The following is a 15,716-nucleotide window of genomic DNA, read 5'->3' as shown; positions in this document are numbered from 1 at the left end:
TAAATACCGAACAATGTGTGTTTAACTATGTGAGTCATATATTGCAACTACATTATAAACCACTACATCATAAGTCGAGTCGAGCGAGTCGCACCCACGAATTGTAGACGTAACGTTAGATACTTCAGATACCAGCTTTATCAATTTGTAAAGTATCTTTGTTTGCTAAATTGGCATTATTGATTAAAGCTATTAATTTCGGGATATTTACCATGTTTTTTATTTTTGTTCGAGTTCTTTGTAGAAATCAGCAGGTAGAATCTACCCGCAAACTTCAGTCTCGTGAACAAGACATTCGTAGATGATGTCGAAATATCGAGCTCCACCGAACAAAAATAAAAAAAAAAACATGGTAAATATGCCGAAATTAATAGCTTTAGTAATAAAAATAACCATGTTAATTTAAAATCTTATATTATTGATTAAATTATACCAGAGTAAAAAAATATTAAAAATTAGTGGAAAATCAATTTAAAATGATATTAACATGTTCACATACATAATTAAGTGAATTAAATCATTAAAGAACATGACAAGTAAGTTAAATAATCTGAAACGTTTTCAACTTATATAAAACTAGTAGCCGCCCGCGGCTTAGCTCGAGTTGCAGGGTGCTGGTGTTAAGCGAAAAAGCCTGTGTCCTTTCTTGGTGTTAAAATTTACCTCATATCAAATTTCATTAAATTCAGTTCATCGGTTTGGTCGTCAGCGACAGACAGACAGACAGAGTTACTTTTACATTTATAATATATAATAGTAAGTAACAACCTGTAAATTCCCACTGCTGGGCTAAAGGCCTCCTCTCCCTTTGAGGAGAAGGTTTGGAACATATTCCACCACGCTGTTCCAATGCGGGTTGGTGGAATACACATGTGGCAGAATTTCTATGAAATTTGTCACATGCAGGTTTCCTCACGATGTTTTCCTTCACCGCTGAGCACGAGATGAATTATAAAGACAAATTAAGCACATGAATCAGCGATGCTCGCTTGGGTTTGAACCCGCATTCATCGGTTAAGATGCACGCGTTCTAACCACTGGGCCATCTCAGCTCAGCATTAATATAAAATTAAGCTCTAATTACAGAAATCGCTATATCTTAACCCGTAGACCAACCTCTTTGTTCGTCAACTAAGCAGGGAGGGAGGCTGGCAAAGGGGGTAACATTTTCCTGTTCGAAGGCACACGTCGCAAAGGGAAATCCTGTACAGGACAGAGATCTAAAATTGCCCGCTTGTGCTGGTACTCAGGTATCTAAAGTACAGATTGCAAAATAAATTGACGAAATAACACGAAGTAGTTAGTAGCTTCAAACGAAACTAGGTTACGTGAGAAATAGATTGTTACTTTCAGGTTTCTGCCTGTTAATATATATTTGTTGTATTGTTTTGTTCGACTTTCTTTTTAACGATTATGTCTGATATTGTATAAAAATTGTAAAACAAATATTTACGTAATTGTTTTAGTTTTTAATGACATCGATGTTTTATATTTTAAAGTGTAACGTTTAATAAATGAACTGAAATATAACAACGTTTTTCATTTAATTTTTGTCCTTTTCTCAAACCGATCTCATCTTTGTGGGTAGGAGTATATTTATTGTCAGTATACGTCAGCTTATATCGTTAGATTATTTAATGTATGTTATATAATTTTGTGGTCATTTTATTTACGACTCTGTGTATGATAGGCTATATGTATACATAAGTTTTTTTTCCATCTCATTAATAATAATTCGTATAATATTAAATAATTTCCCTAATCAATAAAAATATTTCAAATGGCAACACTGTATATCAGCTGTCAATACTAAAAAAATTATCAAAGTCAATTAATTCGTTATCACGTTGCGTATGATAAAATGAACTGGTATTATTATTAACAATATATTTTTTAACAATATTCAACATTTATTCTAATAGACTTGTTTCGGCCCGTGAATTCGCCGACGTGTGAGGAGAATGGGTACTTACTGGATTATGTACCCGATATCCTGTACCTACTGTATTACATAATGTGATAATGATTATTTCAATAGTTCAGACGTGGAACCGTAACAGGCGATATTATGAGTTAGGATCAAAGTCCTAAAAGTTTATTAAAAGTATAAAAATATCGATATCCCAATGACTTTGTCGACGTTACAAAAGGTACGTACGAGCACGACCACGATCCGTGATTACCGACTGATTGCAAACACCACCGTGTTTATATTTACCCTGCAGTGATACCACTCGACATCTTTACGCAACACGCTCTTAATTATGAACAAAAACAATACTGAAATCAAGATTTTATTTACGAACATGACACGTAAATGTATGTATAAGTTATGTGGGTAATAGGCACGTGTCATGGCTTAAAGTAATAAGATAAAAAATTTTTGGTGATAAATACTTACCAATATAGTTTAATTTTGGAATTTTATATATTTTTTAAATATCAATCTGACGTGGGATACCATTTTAAGAGAGTTACTGAGAGGTATTTTTTTTTATTTATAAACTTACACACTTTAATTGTACTATATTTGTGTAGTTGTTACGAACATCTTTTGTATATAAAATATCTAAGGTCAGTGACCTATCACCACCAATGATATTCTCTTATGACAAGTATTCAATTTAATCCTGGCTATAACTGGCTATAAATAATTATAACGATCTAAGAACGTTTTTGTTTAATCAAGCAGATAATTCAAAAATCGAATACATCTATTTTTTAAATTTTGATACATAATTTATACGTATAAAATACAAAGTACGTAACATTACGAGAGCATATTATATATTCAGTAGGTATAGCTTCAGAGAAACTGGGACGAATGGTCCCAGGGCCGCTTGTATGATTAAACAGGGCTTCATATGCAAGCGCATTGATTTGCAAGCACTTGCATATATTGACAACTGTATTTTCATACTTCGGGTAAGACTAAGCTAGAGAATTATTAGTATGGAATACCATACACTATTTATATACATACATATACATACAATATTTTTACGTTCTAGACTAATAAGTCTAGAACGTAAAAATATTGATAAATAACAATTTAAATTTAGATCGTGAGTATTAGAAGAAAATTAAAAAATAAATATATAAACTTAAAATATAATAATAATAATCGGAATGTTTCAAACTAAAGGTTAAAAGATAATCAGAAAGGCAGCCAATTATTATTAGCAATAACATATTCCTCCATATTATGGCCCTCGAATTTTGTACCAAATAAGTTTTTATTATTAGGATATTAGTCATATATATTGTTTTTTTTTAAATATTTATATCTTATATCGTTGATATTTTGAAGAATATTATAAAAAAACATTAATCTTCAATTAGAAATAATACTAAAAATAATAATATTTAATATATTTATCACAAATATGATCAATAGTTTGATTTTGATTGTATTCCGATTTGAATACGCGTCAAAGATCCATAATAAATGAATGAACAAATAATTTCTGACACATCGATGTCAAGCAGGACCAACATCTTTTGTCGGATGATGGGAAAAAATAACCGGTAACCAGCGAACAACCCTTTCGACTTTTTCTCTATACAACTCATTTAAATCTCTCGATGCATCGAAATCATCCCCTGCTTTGCGTGCGATGCACCTTGTTGCAAATTAAGGATTCAACCCTATAAAAAATATGACCCCAAAGAATCGTGGGTAAAAAAGTTTTATCTTTTTTTTTTATTACACTTTATTGAAATGAGACACCGGGGTCGAAAACAAAATTGGTCTTTTTATGCACCGTGAAAGGGTTAGACACGTCGATATTGAAAACGTTTTTTTTTTTTTTTCTAATTCAGTAATATGTACAAAGAGACCTTTGCTACTGCGGTTCGTGATGCTTCGTTAAAACGGTGTTAAAGTTGGATTTGCTTTACAATTATGTCGAAAATATTTAGATATCAATTATAAACTTTATACTAATCGTTATCTAATACAATGAAATTGAGGTTTTTTTTATGATTTCTAAGAAATAATTTTATTAAAATACAATACATATAAAGATTATAGTAGAGTAAGTAATTGTTTTAATGTCAATTTAATGTTTAACAACAAAAATGAGAAAGTATATATGTTTACATTGACTCAATACAAAAGGTTTAGGTATATGAACATAGTAGTCGCCGCAGCCTCGCTCGCATTTTAGGGATCCGTCATCAGGTGTTAGGTAAAAATAGTAAGGACGTCATTCATGCTTACTTTATACTACCATTTGTTTATAATCGATTCAGTAGTTTTGCAGTGCTATTGTAAGATATAGAGTTACTTTCACATTTACTATATGAGTATCTATCTAAATTTTGTACAGATTTGTATATAAAATTTATTATTCAGTTATTAAAACAAGATGGCAAATTATATTAATAAATTTATGACCCTAGATGCTACCTATAATAATTTGAATGTACTTTTTATTTTCTAAAATTTAAAATTATGAATCAATGATCACAATAAATGTAATGATTAATTTTATAAAGCTGTATCTTACGTCAAATATACAAAGCACAGATAATATCTATAAATTTCACACTTCGTGCCTCTAACATCGGAGCGAGGGTTTTATTTAGGTAGATAACTATCGCTCTGATTTCATCTGCCGTGCCGGCTCTGTCAAGAGTACTTACCTCTATTGACTTCGTGTGACAATGATTTAGATATGGATTTCTATTGAGAGCGATTTCATTGTAAAACAATATAATCGAAATGGTTTCAATTTGAATGATTTACTATTCGTGTTGTATTTAAAAATAAAAACATATGGGTGAACGTATATGTGAGAACGTAAGTTAAAATTTGAAAGTGAGCCCTGATAAAAACGTCAAATGACGGTGAGATGGGGAGACGAATTTCGTGAGGAAAAACTGGAACTCCGGAGAAGACTAATTTGAAATGTCATAAAGAGAATTGAGACTATTCTAATATTAGGTATATGCATTAAACGCATAAGTGAATCACATATCGTAACGCTTCATCCCAAAACACCGTAACGCATACGTCGGTTTTTTTAATAAGCGGATTGATTCAAGAGAATGTTAATATGTCAAATACATGTTTAATATAATAGAAAAATACTGAAAATTTTTGAAGTTTCTAATGTGCAATCGTAACTAAGTATTTTTTTGCGTTTACATTGCAAACGCTGACTGATCTCTATGAACTCTATGTACTAAAAGTATTGTAATCCTTAGAAAGATCTACAAATAAGTCCTCAAATCAAGCGATGGTATATATGTATATTTTAGGTAGGTATAAGTCGCAATAAAAGTAATGGCTTATTTACGAAGCTATTTTAAGCAATACAACATTTATCATTATCCTATGTAGCACCTTAGATACATTGTGCATTTAATATAAATAAATATAAGTAAATATATCAATGGATCATCACTGACTGGAAATGCTGTTACCATTGTATATAAAGACATTCTATACTGTAGTCAGTATCAGCGTTGAACACATGCGAAGCCGTGACTGATCGCTAGTTTTTAATGCGTAGATCCTTCTAATATGGTGTAACAACCATACAAATGAATAATATAACAAGAAGATTATTTTCATAGATATGTATAGTAACAGCGAGTTATGAATTGCTACAAGACATGTGCAGGGACAGTGGCGGAGGATATGACTGGAGGTAATGACGAATATGAATAATGATGATGAAGAAAAGAAACATTGATACCCCGCGCAAGTGAATAGTAATATATCGACAATGATGGGGCAGTTAATGTCCCATTGTGATATAAAGCTTTATGTTATACTTGGTGGTAGGGCTTTCTGCAAGCCCGTCTGAGGAGGTACCACCCACTCATCAGTTATTCTACCGCCAAATAACAGTACTCAGTATTGTTTTGTTCCGGTTTGATGGGTGAGTGAGCCAGTGTAACTACAGGCACAAGGGACATAACATCTTAGTTCCCAAAGTTGGTGGCATATTGACGATGTAAGGAATAGTTAATATTTCTTACAGCTTCATTGTCAATGGATGATGGTGACCACTTACCATCACGTGGCTCATATGCTCGTCCGCCAACCTATAACATAAAAACAAAAAAAAAAACAAGGCCTTTTCCATAGGAGTAGATACTTTTTTCTGAATTACTTACAACATTAATAAGGTCATGACATTATATGAAACTACAAATATACTATAAACAACTACACTATATGAAAACATAGATGACCGTCTGTTCTAATCGTGTGTGGTTGAAACTTTCCTTGGGTTTCTTTTTTTATATGTAGTTGGCTTTCTATGGTCACTTTATCGTTAGACAGCTTGTAATTAATTTTCTCATTGTCTTGATATATTCGGTAGATGCATGATACTATACACCCAGGTAGTTGAAATTAGTTGTTGCATTAAAAATACTGCTCTTGTATAAATAAAATATAAATATGAGGAATTAAACATATCTATAAATATAATAAAATTGGAGTGTCTGTTTGTAATATTAAAATAGCCCTTTTTTACTCAATGCATATGTATTTATACACTTTACATATTCCAAAATAACATTTTTTTTTTACAATTTTCGTCGATATGTCTGTCTTTTTGTTCTGGCTAATCTCTGGAACGGCTGGACCGATTTTGACGGGACTTTCACTAGCAGATAACTGACATAATAAGGAGTAAGTTAGGCTACAATATTTTGTTAAATTCAAACGCATGCAAGGTCGCGGGTACAGCTAGTCGATGATAAAATTCCTACATATACATTTGATTAACAATGTCATTATTTCAACTTGAACAATCAAATCATATTTAATTATTTAATATGAAATAATAATTCCTGTTTAATTGTGTTCAAAATTTGATAAACAAATAAATGCAAAACGCATAAATTTCTCTTAACCCGTCAACGTCCGCATGTTTTCAAAACTGCCTCGCCGCCGTCACTCCCTCCGCATTGGTAGGACATACGCTGCTATTTACCAGTAACCCTTACTGACCCTTAACCCTTCTACCTAAATATGACCTCTCGGACCTTACCCTCGGTCATTGTGTAGCGAATTAATCGGCTAGTATGTCCATTGTGATGGTCACTGCCCGCCCGATACGGCCGTACGGGCATTGTGTTCGTATTAAAACTTTTTAAGTGTCCCCCGACAGTTTAAGGTTTGGGAACTGGTTTGCAAATTTTTAGACAAGCGACCGAGGGTTATATGTTATGTGATTTATGTAGTATTTCCGCATTTATATTTCTTGTATACGATATCGCCGTTTAATTTATTTCGTATGAAACGTGCGAAATAAATATAATATATTAAATATCATATTAATTTAATATTTTTCAAAATGTTCGGTAATAAATTATGACAATAATTAGTATATTTTTATTATTAAGTATAACGTAATAAGTTTTATTTAGGTCCAATGTTTGATTTTAAATACGCATGTTCGATAAACTGACTAAACCAATACTGGATTAAAAGAAATAAAAAACAGTTTACGTTAAAATATATAACAGAAGTAAATAGCGCTTTATCCGTGATTCAAATTTCATTCAGGCTAAACCCTGTCAGTCAAACTGCCATAGAAAGGATCAGAGGAAAGGTGCGCGACGCTTATGCAAATTTCCGAACCTAAACATCCGATTTTACCTTTTATCACGAACAAATAAAGCATACAATTCTTTGCAAATGCAACGAATAAAAATAATATTTGCATGTTACGATTTATCAAAGAAAAATAACCGAATTCGTGTATGAAATAATAGTCAAATTCGCGAATCAAATTCGTTCCTTTAAACCCTTATAAAGCAAACTCCTTTCTAATTTGCATGGCGCATTGTTAGGAAGTTTCACTTTTTTAAATGGCCACAAAAGATTTTTTTTTTTAATAAACAACATTGCGAAGTCGAAAGTAGAACATCTGCCATGTAGACCCTTAGTATTATCGGGAGGTGAGTGCGAAATTTGAATATTGCATCGAAAATTCTAAACTGTTACGCATTGTGATAATATTATTCTGATCAATAAGCTTGCATCGAACGCATACATAATTAATACTTAGATACATACTTATTTAACTGCTAATGCTGTACACGATCGGAATTGCCGGTAGGGTAGTCTAAAATTATTGATTTATTTTTATTACCTACACATATGAGTATAAAATTTACATTAATGATTTTTATATGTAGGTACATTCTAGCAAACCAATTATTATAGTCGGTGCAATATATCGTTACCAATAATAATAAATTTATTTATTTATTTAATAATAAATTGTATAATATTCAGTATTACTCGCCTACTTCATAATTATTATATTTTTATTTGCGTACAAGGTTTTTTTACATTTTTAATACCAGCATTGAATTCGAAGTTTCCCTGTGTTTTGGAAGTTAGTTCCTTCCCAGATTTTAGGTACCTTATTCTTTCTTATTATGTGACTAGATATTAAATGAAGTTATTGTGCCAAATGAGTCATAGTTTTACGGGATTTATTAAATATTACTTCACTTAGTTTTCTATCAGGTAATTAGATACGTATCTAAAAACATTACCACATTCTGTTTATAAATAACTTAAGCTAAAATAAATTAGGTCAGCTCAATTTTATTTTAATTAAAATCTTGTTAATAGAAACAAACGCATTACAATAAATTATTTTTTCTAACCTGCATCTTAGTCCATCCATCTTCATTATTCTCAACAGAATTAATACTGACTGTGGTGATAATTATCAAACATGTTATTACCCTTTTCGATTTAGTGATGCGAAATAATAATACCTATCGAAACTATTACTGGTGATAACAGATCTTAAATCTAATGATAAACTTTATAATACTTGTTATCAATTATGATTGACAAAAACCAAATTCTTTTTATATATAGGTATATGATACATAATCAATTCAGCTGTTTGAGCGACAACATTACTTTCTTATTGTAGGGTAGTATTACTTTCTTATTAGGGGTGGTACGATAGTGTATGTTAGGGACTTATGACAGATAACAATAAAACAATGGAAACTCATTGGTATCTGTGTTATTAACTTGTTTGTTTGTTTGTTTTTTTTTTAATAAAAACATAAATGAAACTTGATACTTAGATATGTATCTACTATTTTATGAGTATCTTGAGATACGTTTAGGTGATGTAGGTACGCAGTGTCTTCGAAGTGCTGTGTCGGTTAGTCTTGCAGTTTAAAGATTTTTCATTTGGAACTAACAGTTTTTAAGTTTCAGTTTATAGTATTATAGATTTGAATCGATTTTCTCTAACGAAGATTTGTAATCGAAAACCAAGTGGGTTCACTTTTTACTATCCAGACCATATACCTTAATTTTATAAGATAGTAAAATTTACAAATAATCAATAGGTACAAAGCCTTTAGTCTACCACGTTACCTCAAAGTAGGACCTAATATGTCACAAGATTTGGAACTATAAAAACATCTAATACCAACTAACCAAAAAGTATTTCTTAGTAAATTAGGTAGGTCGCGTGCAAATAATTCGGTAGATATTATACCTACATTTCTGTGAATATTTAATTGGTAGGTCACTTAAGCCATTGTAGGTACGACACAAGATTAACGCTTTTTCCAATGAGCATATGCGGCACGTGCCCAGTCATAATCAAAGGGATTTGGATGGTATTTGCAGTAAACCATTTGTTAGAACAAGAACAGATAGTTGTCTGTGCTCCATATTTGACCCGGATTGGACAACACAACGCAAGTATATGTAGCTTTAACCTACCTACCTATCTACGTAGGCCTACCTACCTAGGTGGCTTTAGTACAAGTAGATAAATTATCATATCGAGGTATATTAATGATTGTCTAGTCCATACAAAACAAGTCCATCATTAAATAAAAGGTTCATACAATAATATTAAAATTAACAACGCGATCGGAATTAACACAACTATATCAAGATTATTTATTTACAATCAAAGAGCGTGAACAATCATAAACTGGTCGACAAATAATTTATACAAATTCGCCGCGAAACGCGAATATATGCAAAATAAAGCACGAACCAGAATAACCAGAAATACTAGTTGATTGCTTATAAAACAAGTTCTACCACGCGCCTCTTTTTATTAGCGATTTTTATTTAAACGAAATAAGGGGAAACATTTTTGCGCTAGCAACACTGGTTTTGCACCGCATTGTGACCTGTGTGTTAACGAATTATTGAATTAGCTAATAATTACGGCGTTTGTCGTAAATTATGTGATTTATTGTGTGCTGGCAACACTTAGGTACTTATACAACATTTATTATAAGTATAACAATTGCAACAAATAACGCATATGAAACACACTGACATGACATTAAAGTAAGTTACTAATTAGGTATTTTATCTTTAAGGTAGGTATACCTTCTTGCTAATTTTATTTTACATTACTAGGTAGGTACTATACGGTACATTTAATAGAACAGTTATCGGAACATGTACCTTCTAGCGTATTTTAAATTATCCTGAAATTTTATAGAAAAGATAAATGTGATGACCTAGTGTCATTTGTCACCAAGAAAAATACACTTCAAGTAGCCTTTCTTTTAGATACCTAGCTATATATGCAACCAGTTTATCCAGAGTTTTCCATGACGTTGTTTATTGCTCTTCTTGCTTTGGTGAAAGACCTAGAAAGCTTATGTCTGGTTTACACGGTGCCTGTGACACCCAGTGACTTGATATTTCGTACCCAGTAACTGGCTAATTCCAGACAGAATCGGACAGGCAGTAAGACAGTTGAAAGACTGCTATTGAGCTACTAAAAGGAACGTAGGACTTAAAACAAACTAACAGCGACTGCCCGAACGCATTGATACAATGCCAGCCACACTGGGCTGACGGCGCCGAAAATAAAACGGATGCATCCGGATGGCTAGTCACTGGAGACGAATGATTTGTAAGCACGAAGTAAGCACTGAATAGACTTGATACCAGGTGTCTACACGAGCCCAGTAGCAAGTCAGTGCTGGATTGGCTTTCTATATTGCCTTGTTACTGCCCTTTTTATGGACCAGGCCTTAAGCTAGAGCTTAGGAAATACATTAACTGATCTAGGTAAATACCTGTAGAATATACCCAAATGAATGATAATTGTGGATCACAATCTCTTACATTATTGGAAGGTATATAAGGTTATAGGTACCTACTTTAATTTTTCTAGTGATTCTTACTCAGCCCTATTTATATACTGGTGGATTGGTTTTTAAGTCATTGAATAAATGTATTGCTACTATGTGTATTGAATAAGATCTTGGATTTTGAATAAGTCATTAACTTAACAAATGAACCTAATAGTAAGGAATCAACAAAGAAAATATATTTGAATTAGGCACGTGATCTTTTGTTTATTTCTCAATAGGTGCCCCATACGTGTTCATCCAGATCATTCAGTATATTCAATAGAGTACCTAATTAAAATCTGCTTAAGTACCTATCTACCTAAATAAGTACCTATAGTTACATTACCTACCTACCTACTATCAACTTTTTAACATATTAATGAAAGCAACATAAGTATATGTAGATTGGTATCTTCTGGAAAATCATTCAACTACCTTTAGTCAAAAATTATAAAAAATAATTATTGATATTGCGTAGGTATAGATAATAAGACCTATTAAGATACTCAAAGACAAGAAATCTAGGATTATTATAGATACCTACCTAAGTTAGATATATTACCTTGCTATACCTACCTAACTTCTTACTTTTTTTCCTCATTGTACTCTTTGTCGCTAAAGGGTTAAATAGGTAACCATATATAGTAATATCTACTAAAATACTTATATGTTTTAATTTATTCTTATTAAATTACTGAATATCTTATAATGAAGTATGGTAGACACCTCAATGACTAATCAAAAATTTTAACTAGTCAATACGAATTTTTAACACACAATAATAAATTCCAATCAAATTTGAGACCGATTTCAAAACCGAAAAGGAAAAACATGATAAAAAAAACCGAACTCCATACTTGCTATACTCTATGGTCTCTTGACTCTTGAAAATAGAACGCGCAATTTGGCGCCAAAATTCGGCGTCGTTCTAACAGACCGCGCCTCACATACGAGCCCCGCCCCATACACTGTGGCCAATCGCACGACTCTAAACACCCTCGCGCAACACGCATATTGATCTGCGGACACAGCTCGAACCGTTTACATTTCGACATATCACACGCTAAACACCGACAAACAATAACATGTGTGTAAAATACAAACAATTTTGAACCGTATGCAAATCGTTTAAAGCTTAGTGTTCTTTGGCCATACTGATTGCACTTACAACATAACATATTCGGACAGTGTGTAATTTATAATTCCTTTGAACTATTACAAAGCTGATCTTAAATGTACAGTATTAAGGTCTAATTTTACTTGCATATTTTTTTTATTACCAATACTAATTCTTCTTTCTTACAACATGAAGAAAAATAACATAATGAAATCTGTTTTCTCAATATTCATTATAGGAATAAATTATGAAACAATCGTTTTTTTTTAATTGAATAAAATTATACGTTCGAGATGAAACTATATTAATAATATATAATATTAAATAATAATAAGTATTTAAAATTATATTACATTTTTATTTGAAAAGATATATCTCAAAGTGCTGACATCTAGCGACCTAAAGTCATAATAAATCATACTTTTTTGAAAGTTCTCCGATAACGTACATCAAATGATAATTTAACTCAACGCTAGATGGCTCTCAACAAATAAATATTAGAACTTTGTCAAAATAAGTATTCAATTATTATAATAAATAAAATTAATCTAACTAATTTTGTATAATTTCCTGCTTGACTTGCCAATATTTTATTTGTAAAAGAGGGCATTCAATAACAGAGACGTGTTTTTTTTTATATTTTAAATGGTTAAGTAAGCAAAACCTTATTTCACAGTTCAAACTATACATCACATTTCCATACAGCGCTTTGTGAAGGAAATAATTAAAATCAATTAACTTTTAATGACATTTGCCTTAAATGTGATGTATACTTGTAACTAAGAGTGATATGGAATTTTAGCATAAAATATTATTATAATGTCTTTTTCATCGAACAAAAGGCCATTATTTAGGGAACAACTTGGGAGAGAAGCAAATATAAAATAAGTGAATGTTTGTCGTGCAAAATAAAAAACTATGTGTAGAAACAAATTGCTTTTTAGCTTGAGATACGACCATAATATAGCTGATGAAGTAAAAAAAGAAAACAAAGCTTAAAATAATTTATTTAATAATTTAAATATAATAAATAACATGTAAAATTGTAAATAAAAATCATTTAGTGTGTAATATAAAGTTATAAAGGAATGTAATATGTTTATAAACTCATTTTGTGGGTATAAGCTGTAGAATTAAGGTGGGTAATCAAAGTGATTTTGTGTTTTCTTAATAATGATTATTCTAAATACTAATTAAATTACACTCAAGTATAAAAATTTATTTTTAGTATGTTACAATTTCAACTCCAATGTTTTTTATAGTGTTATATACACAATTTAATATGTGATAAAATATTTTTATTCTAAGATCACATCTAGTCAGTAAAATCTAATAGAGCTTATTCTTAAGCCAGTAATTTTTAAGTCCCAGTTAGAGTACTAATACTTAACAGCATAAAGCACCATTAATACACACATAAAGTACAGAACAAAGTTATTTGCAAACAGATTAAAAATCAAATCCTTATATTTTGATGTCAATCCTAACTCATTTTACAATTTTTAGATTATCTTTAGTTTTTAAAGTCGCAAGTAAAATGTACCGTACATAACACTTTATAAATTGAATTATTCAAATTGTTAATTTAAAAAATAAAAAAATTTAAATTTGCAATTATTTTTAAACAAAAAGCATAACTAAACATTTTTTAATACTGTATAATTATTTGTGTAAAAAAAATATTAGCGTAAATAGAAATGATTGTTACACATTTGTGTCTATTAATCCCTACTCCAACTTTACATTAACAAATTAAATTTATCTGCAAGAGCGCAAAGATGAGTTTGTGAAGGCTAAAGATTTTCATTGTAAGCAGTAACTAGTAGTACTTAAGAGTGAAACTACAAGACCTTGTAAAGTAAATTATGTGAAATATCTCATACAAATGATTTGGATCATATTTCATTAATAAAACATAGGCATTATGTAAACATGATCGCCTTTTCATTTGTGCATAGCTCTCGCACTCTCGCATATTAATAAAAACAGCTTTACAGTATCAAAATAATATTTTTTAAAAGAAAATTATAATGTGTTCTAAATTTGAAATATAGAGATTAATACTTCATTATAATAACAACAGTGCAGAGTGGTGTTTTATAAATTTTAAGATGAAACTACTTCCATTAGAAATTACAATTTTTCCAATCACTAAAGTAATCAAACTTCCATTTTATCATTGTTTCCAATAACTTTTAAAGGCTCATTTAAGACTAGAGGTATATCACCTCCTCCATTCTTTGGCACCCAACCGGCTGATTCATCTTCTATCCTCTTTTTCTCTTCCTGTAATCTTTCATATTCATTAATCTCAATTTGATATTTAGGTGTTGTTATTCCAAAGAAATTAGCTAATGTTTCCCCTGCATAATCCACTGCATTTAGAACCTTTGATCCAGACCTTGAGGCATAATGTGAAAACCAAGGTCCCCATGTTAATGATTTCTGAAAAATATGAAAAAGTATATTGCTTGTAATGAATTTCTCAATTTAATTACTGTACTAACATATTGTATAATTGTTTAATTATTAACAATATAGGGTATATTGTTAATAATTAAACAATTGTAATAATTAAAACTGTGTAATTGTGTAGTGCCTATTTAAATTGGCTTATGAGTCATGCATACAAAAATATTTATCTTATACCACAAAACTATTACATATAGTAATAACCTTTTAGAAACATAAATAATAAGTCATGAATGTTATTCTAGCTACAGTTGTAAGTTGTTATATTTGTTAATAATTTTTAATACTCACTATATTGTGTTAATAAGATGGTTAAAATAAAACTTCCTAATTTACCATATTTTTTTTTACATATACAGTTCAATTATTCCCAATTGGTAGGTTATATATGTTGGAGTAAAATGGATTTAAGGGTGACATTGCAGGATTTATCGAAAATTACTCAGAATTATTCTAGCTTTGACACAAATAAAACCAACATAAAAATTACTAAATTATTGTTGGTCATTGTAATATTTAATGAATATTGAGCTTCCATAAGATTTTGAGACAAGACTTTAACGATTTTTCCAGGATTATATACTTTTAAAAATTATAAATTGACCTATTTATATTTGAAGTTAGACACAATAAACGTAATATAAACTTTTGAGCATTACTCACTGGATCTATATTCTCATCAATATTTTTAACACTTTGAAGCTCATTCACCTTTTCTTCTTCTATTTCTTCCTCTACACCGTCGCTGAAGTGTAAAATTCTTATAGACTTGTTTATATTCACATGCACTTCAGAGTCCAGCTTATTAGTTTCCATCTTGATATATTCACTACTAATATTCAAAATTACAATTTGAGATATTACATCATCGCTCGCCACAAAAAAGTATTGTTAACAAATTAAAAATATCAATAAACAATGATTCATCCCTTCCTTTTGTTATCCTTAAACGTTGTTCTTTTAAAATGTCAAAGAGACAAAGAGTATTTCAGTGTACAAGGATTGC

At 30.6% G+C, this 15,716-nt stretch overlaps 1 protein-coding gene across 2 annotated transcripts; it reads right to left on the bottom strand.

The window, feature by feature from the left end:
- Positions 1 to 13,228: 13,228 nt before the first annotated feature.
- Positions 13,229 to 15,677, bottom strand: LOC124535772 (protein FAM177B). Of its 2 annotated transcripts, none has more exons than XM_047112101.1 (2): positions 15,374 to 15,677; positions 13,229 to 14,683 (listed from the first exon to the last, which is right to left on the bottom strand). In XM_047112101.1, exons 1-2 carry the CDS (start codon positions 15,524 to 15,526, stop codon positions 14,399 to 14,401), a joined length of 438 nt encoding a protein of 145 aa, XP_046968057.1. In that variant the 5' UTR covers positions 15,527 to 15,677; the 3' UTR covers positions 13,229 to 14,398. The 2 variants fall into 2 exon arrangements, with proteins under 2 accessions (XP_046968057.1, XP_046968059.1); XM_047112103.1 differs by having other exon boundaries at positions 15,422 to 15,677.
- Between the last annotated feature and the right edge of the window lie 39 nt (positions 15,678 to 15,716).

Source organism: Vanessa cardui, chromosome 15 (genome assembly GCF_905220365.1).
Source record: "Vanessa cardui chromosome 15, ilVanCard2.1, whole genome shotgun sequence".
In the NCBI taxonomy this organism is placed as follows: Eukaryota; Metazoa; Arthropoda; class Insecta; order Lepidoptera; family Nymphalidae; genus Vanessa; species Vanessa cardui.
The sequence above is the reverse complement of the archived record's forward strand: the minus strand, read 5'-3'. Positions and strand labels throughout refer to the sequence as shown.

Coding starts and splice junctions, on each gene's coding strand:
- LOC124535772 (XM_047112101.1), bottom strand. CDS start 15,526: ATGGAAACTAATAAGCTGGACTCTGAAGTGCATGTGAATATAAACAAG. Junction 14,684..15,373: donor TTGATGAGAATATAGATCCA/GTGAGTAATGCT, acceptor CATATTTTTCAG/AAATCATTAACATGGGGACC.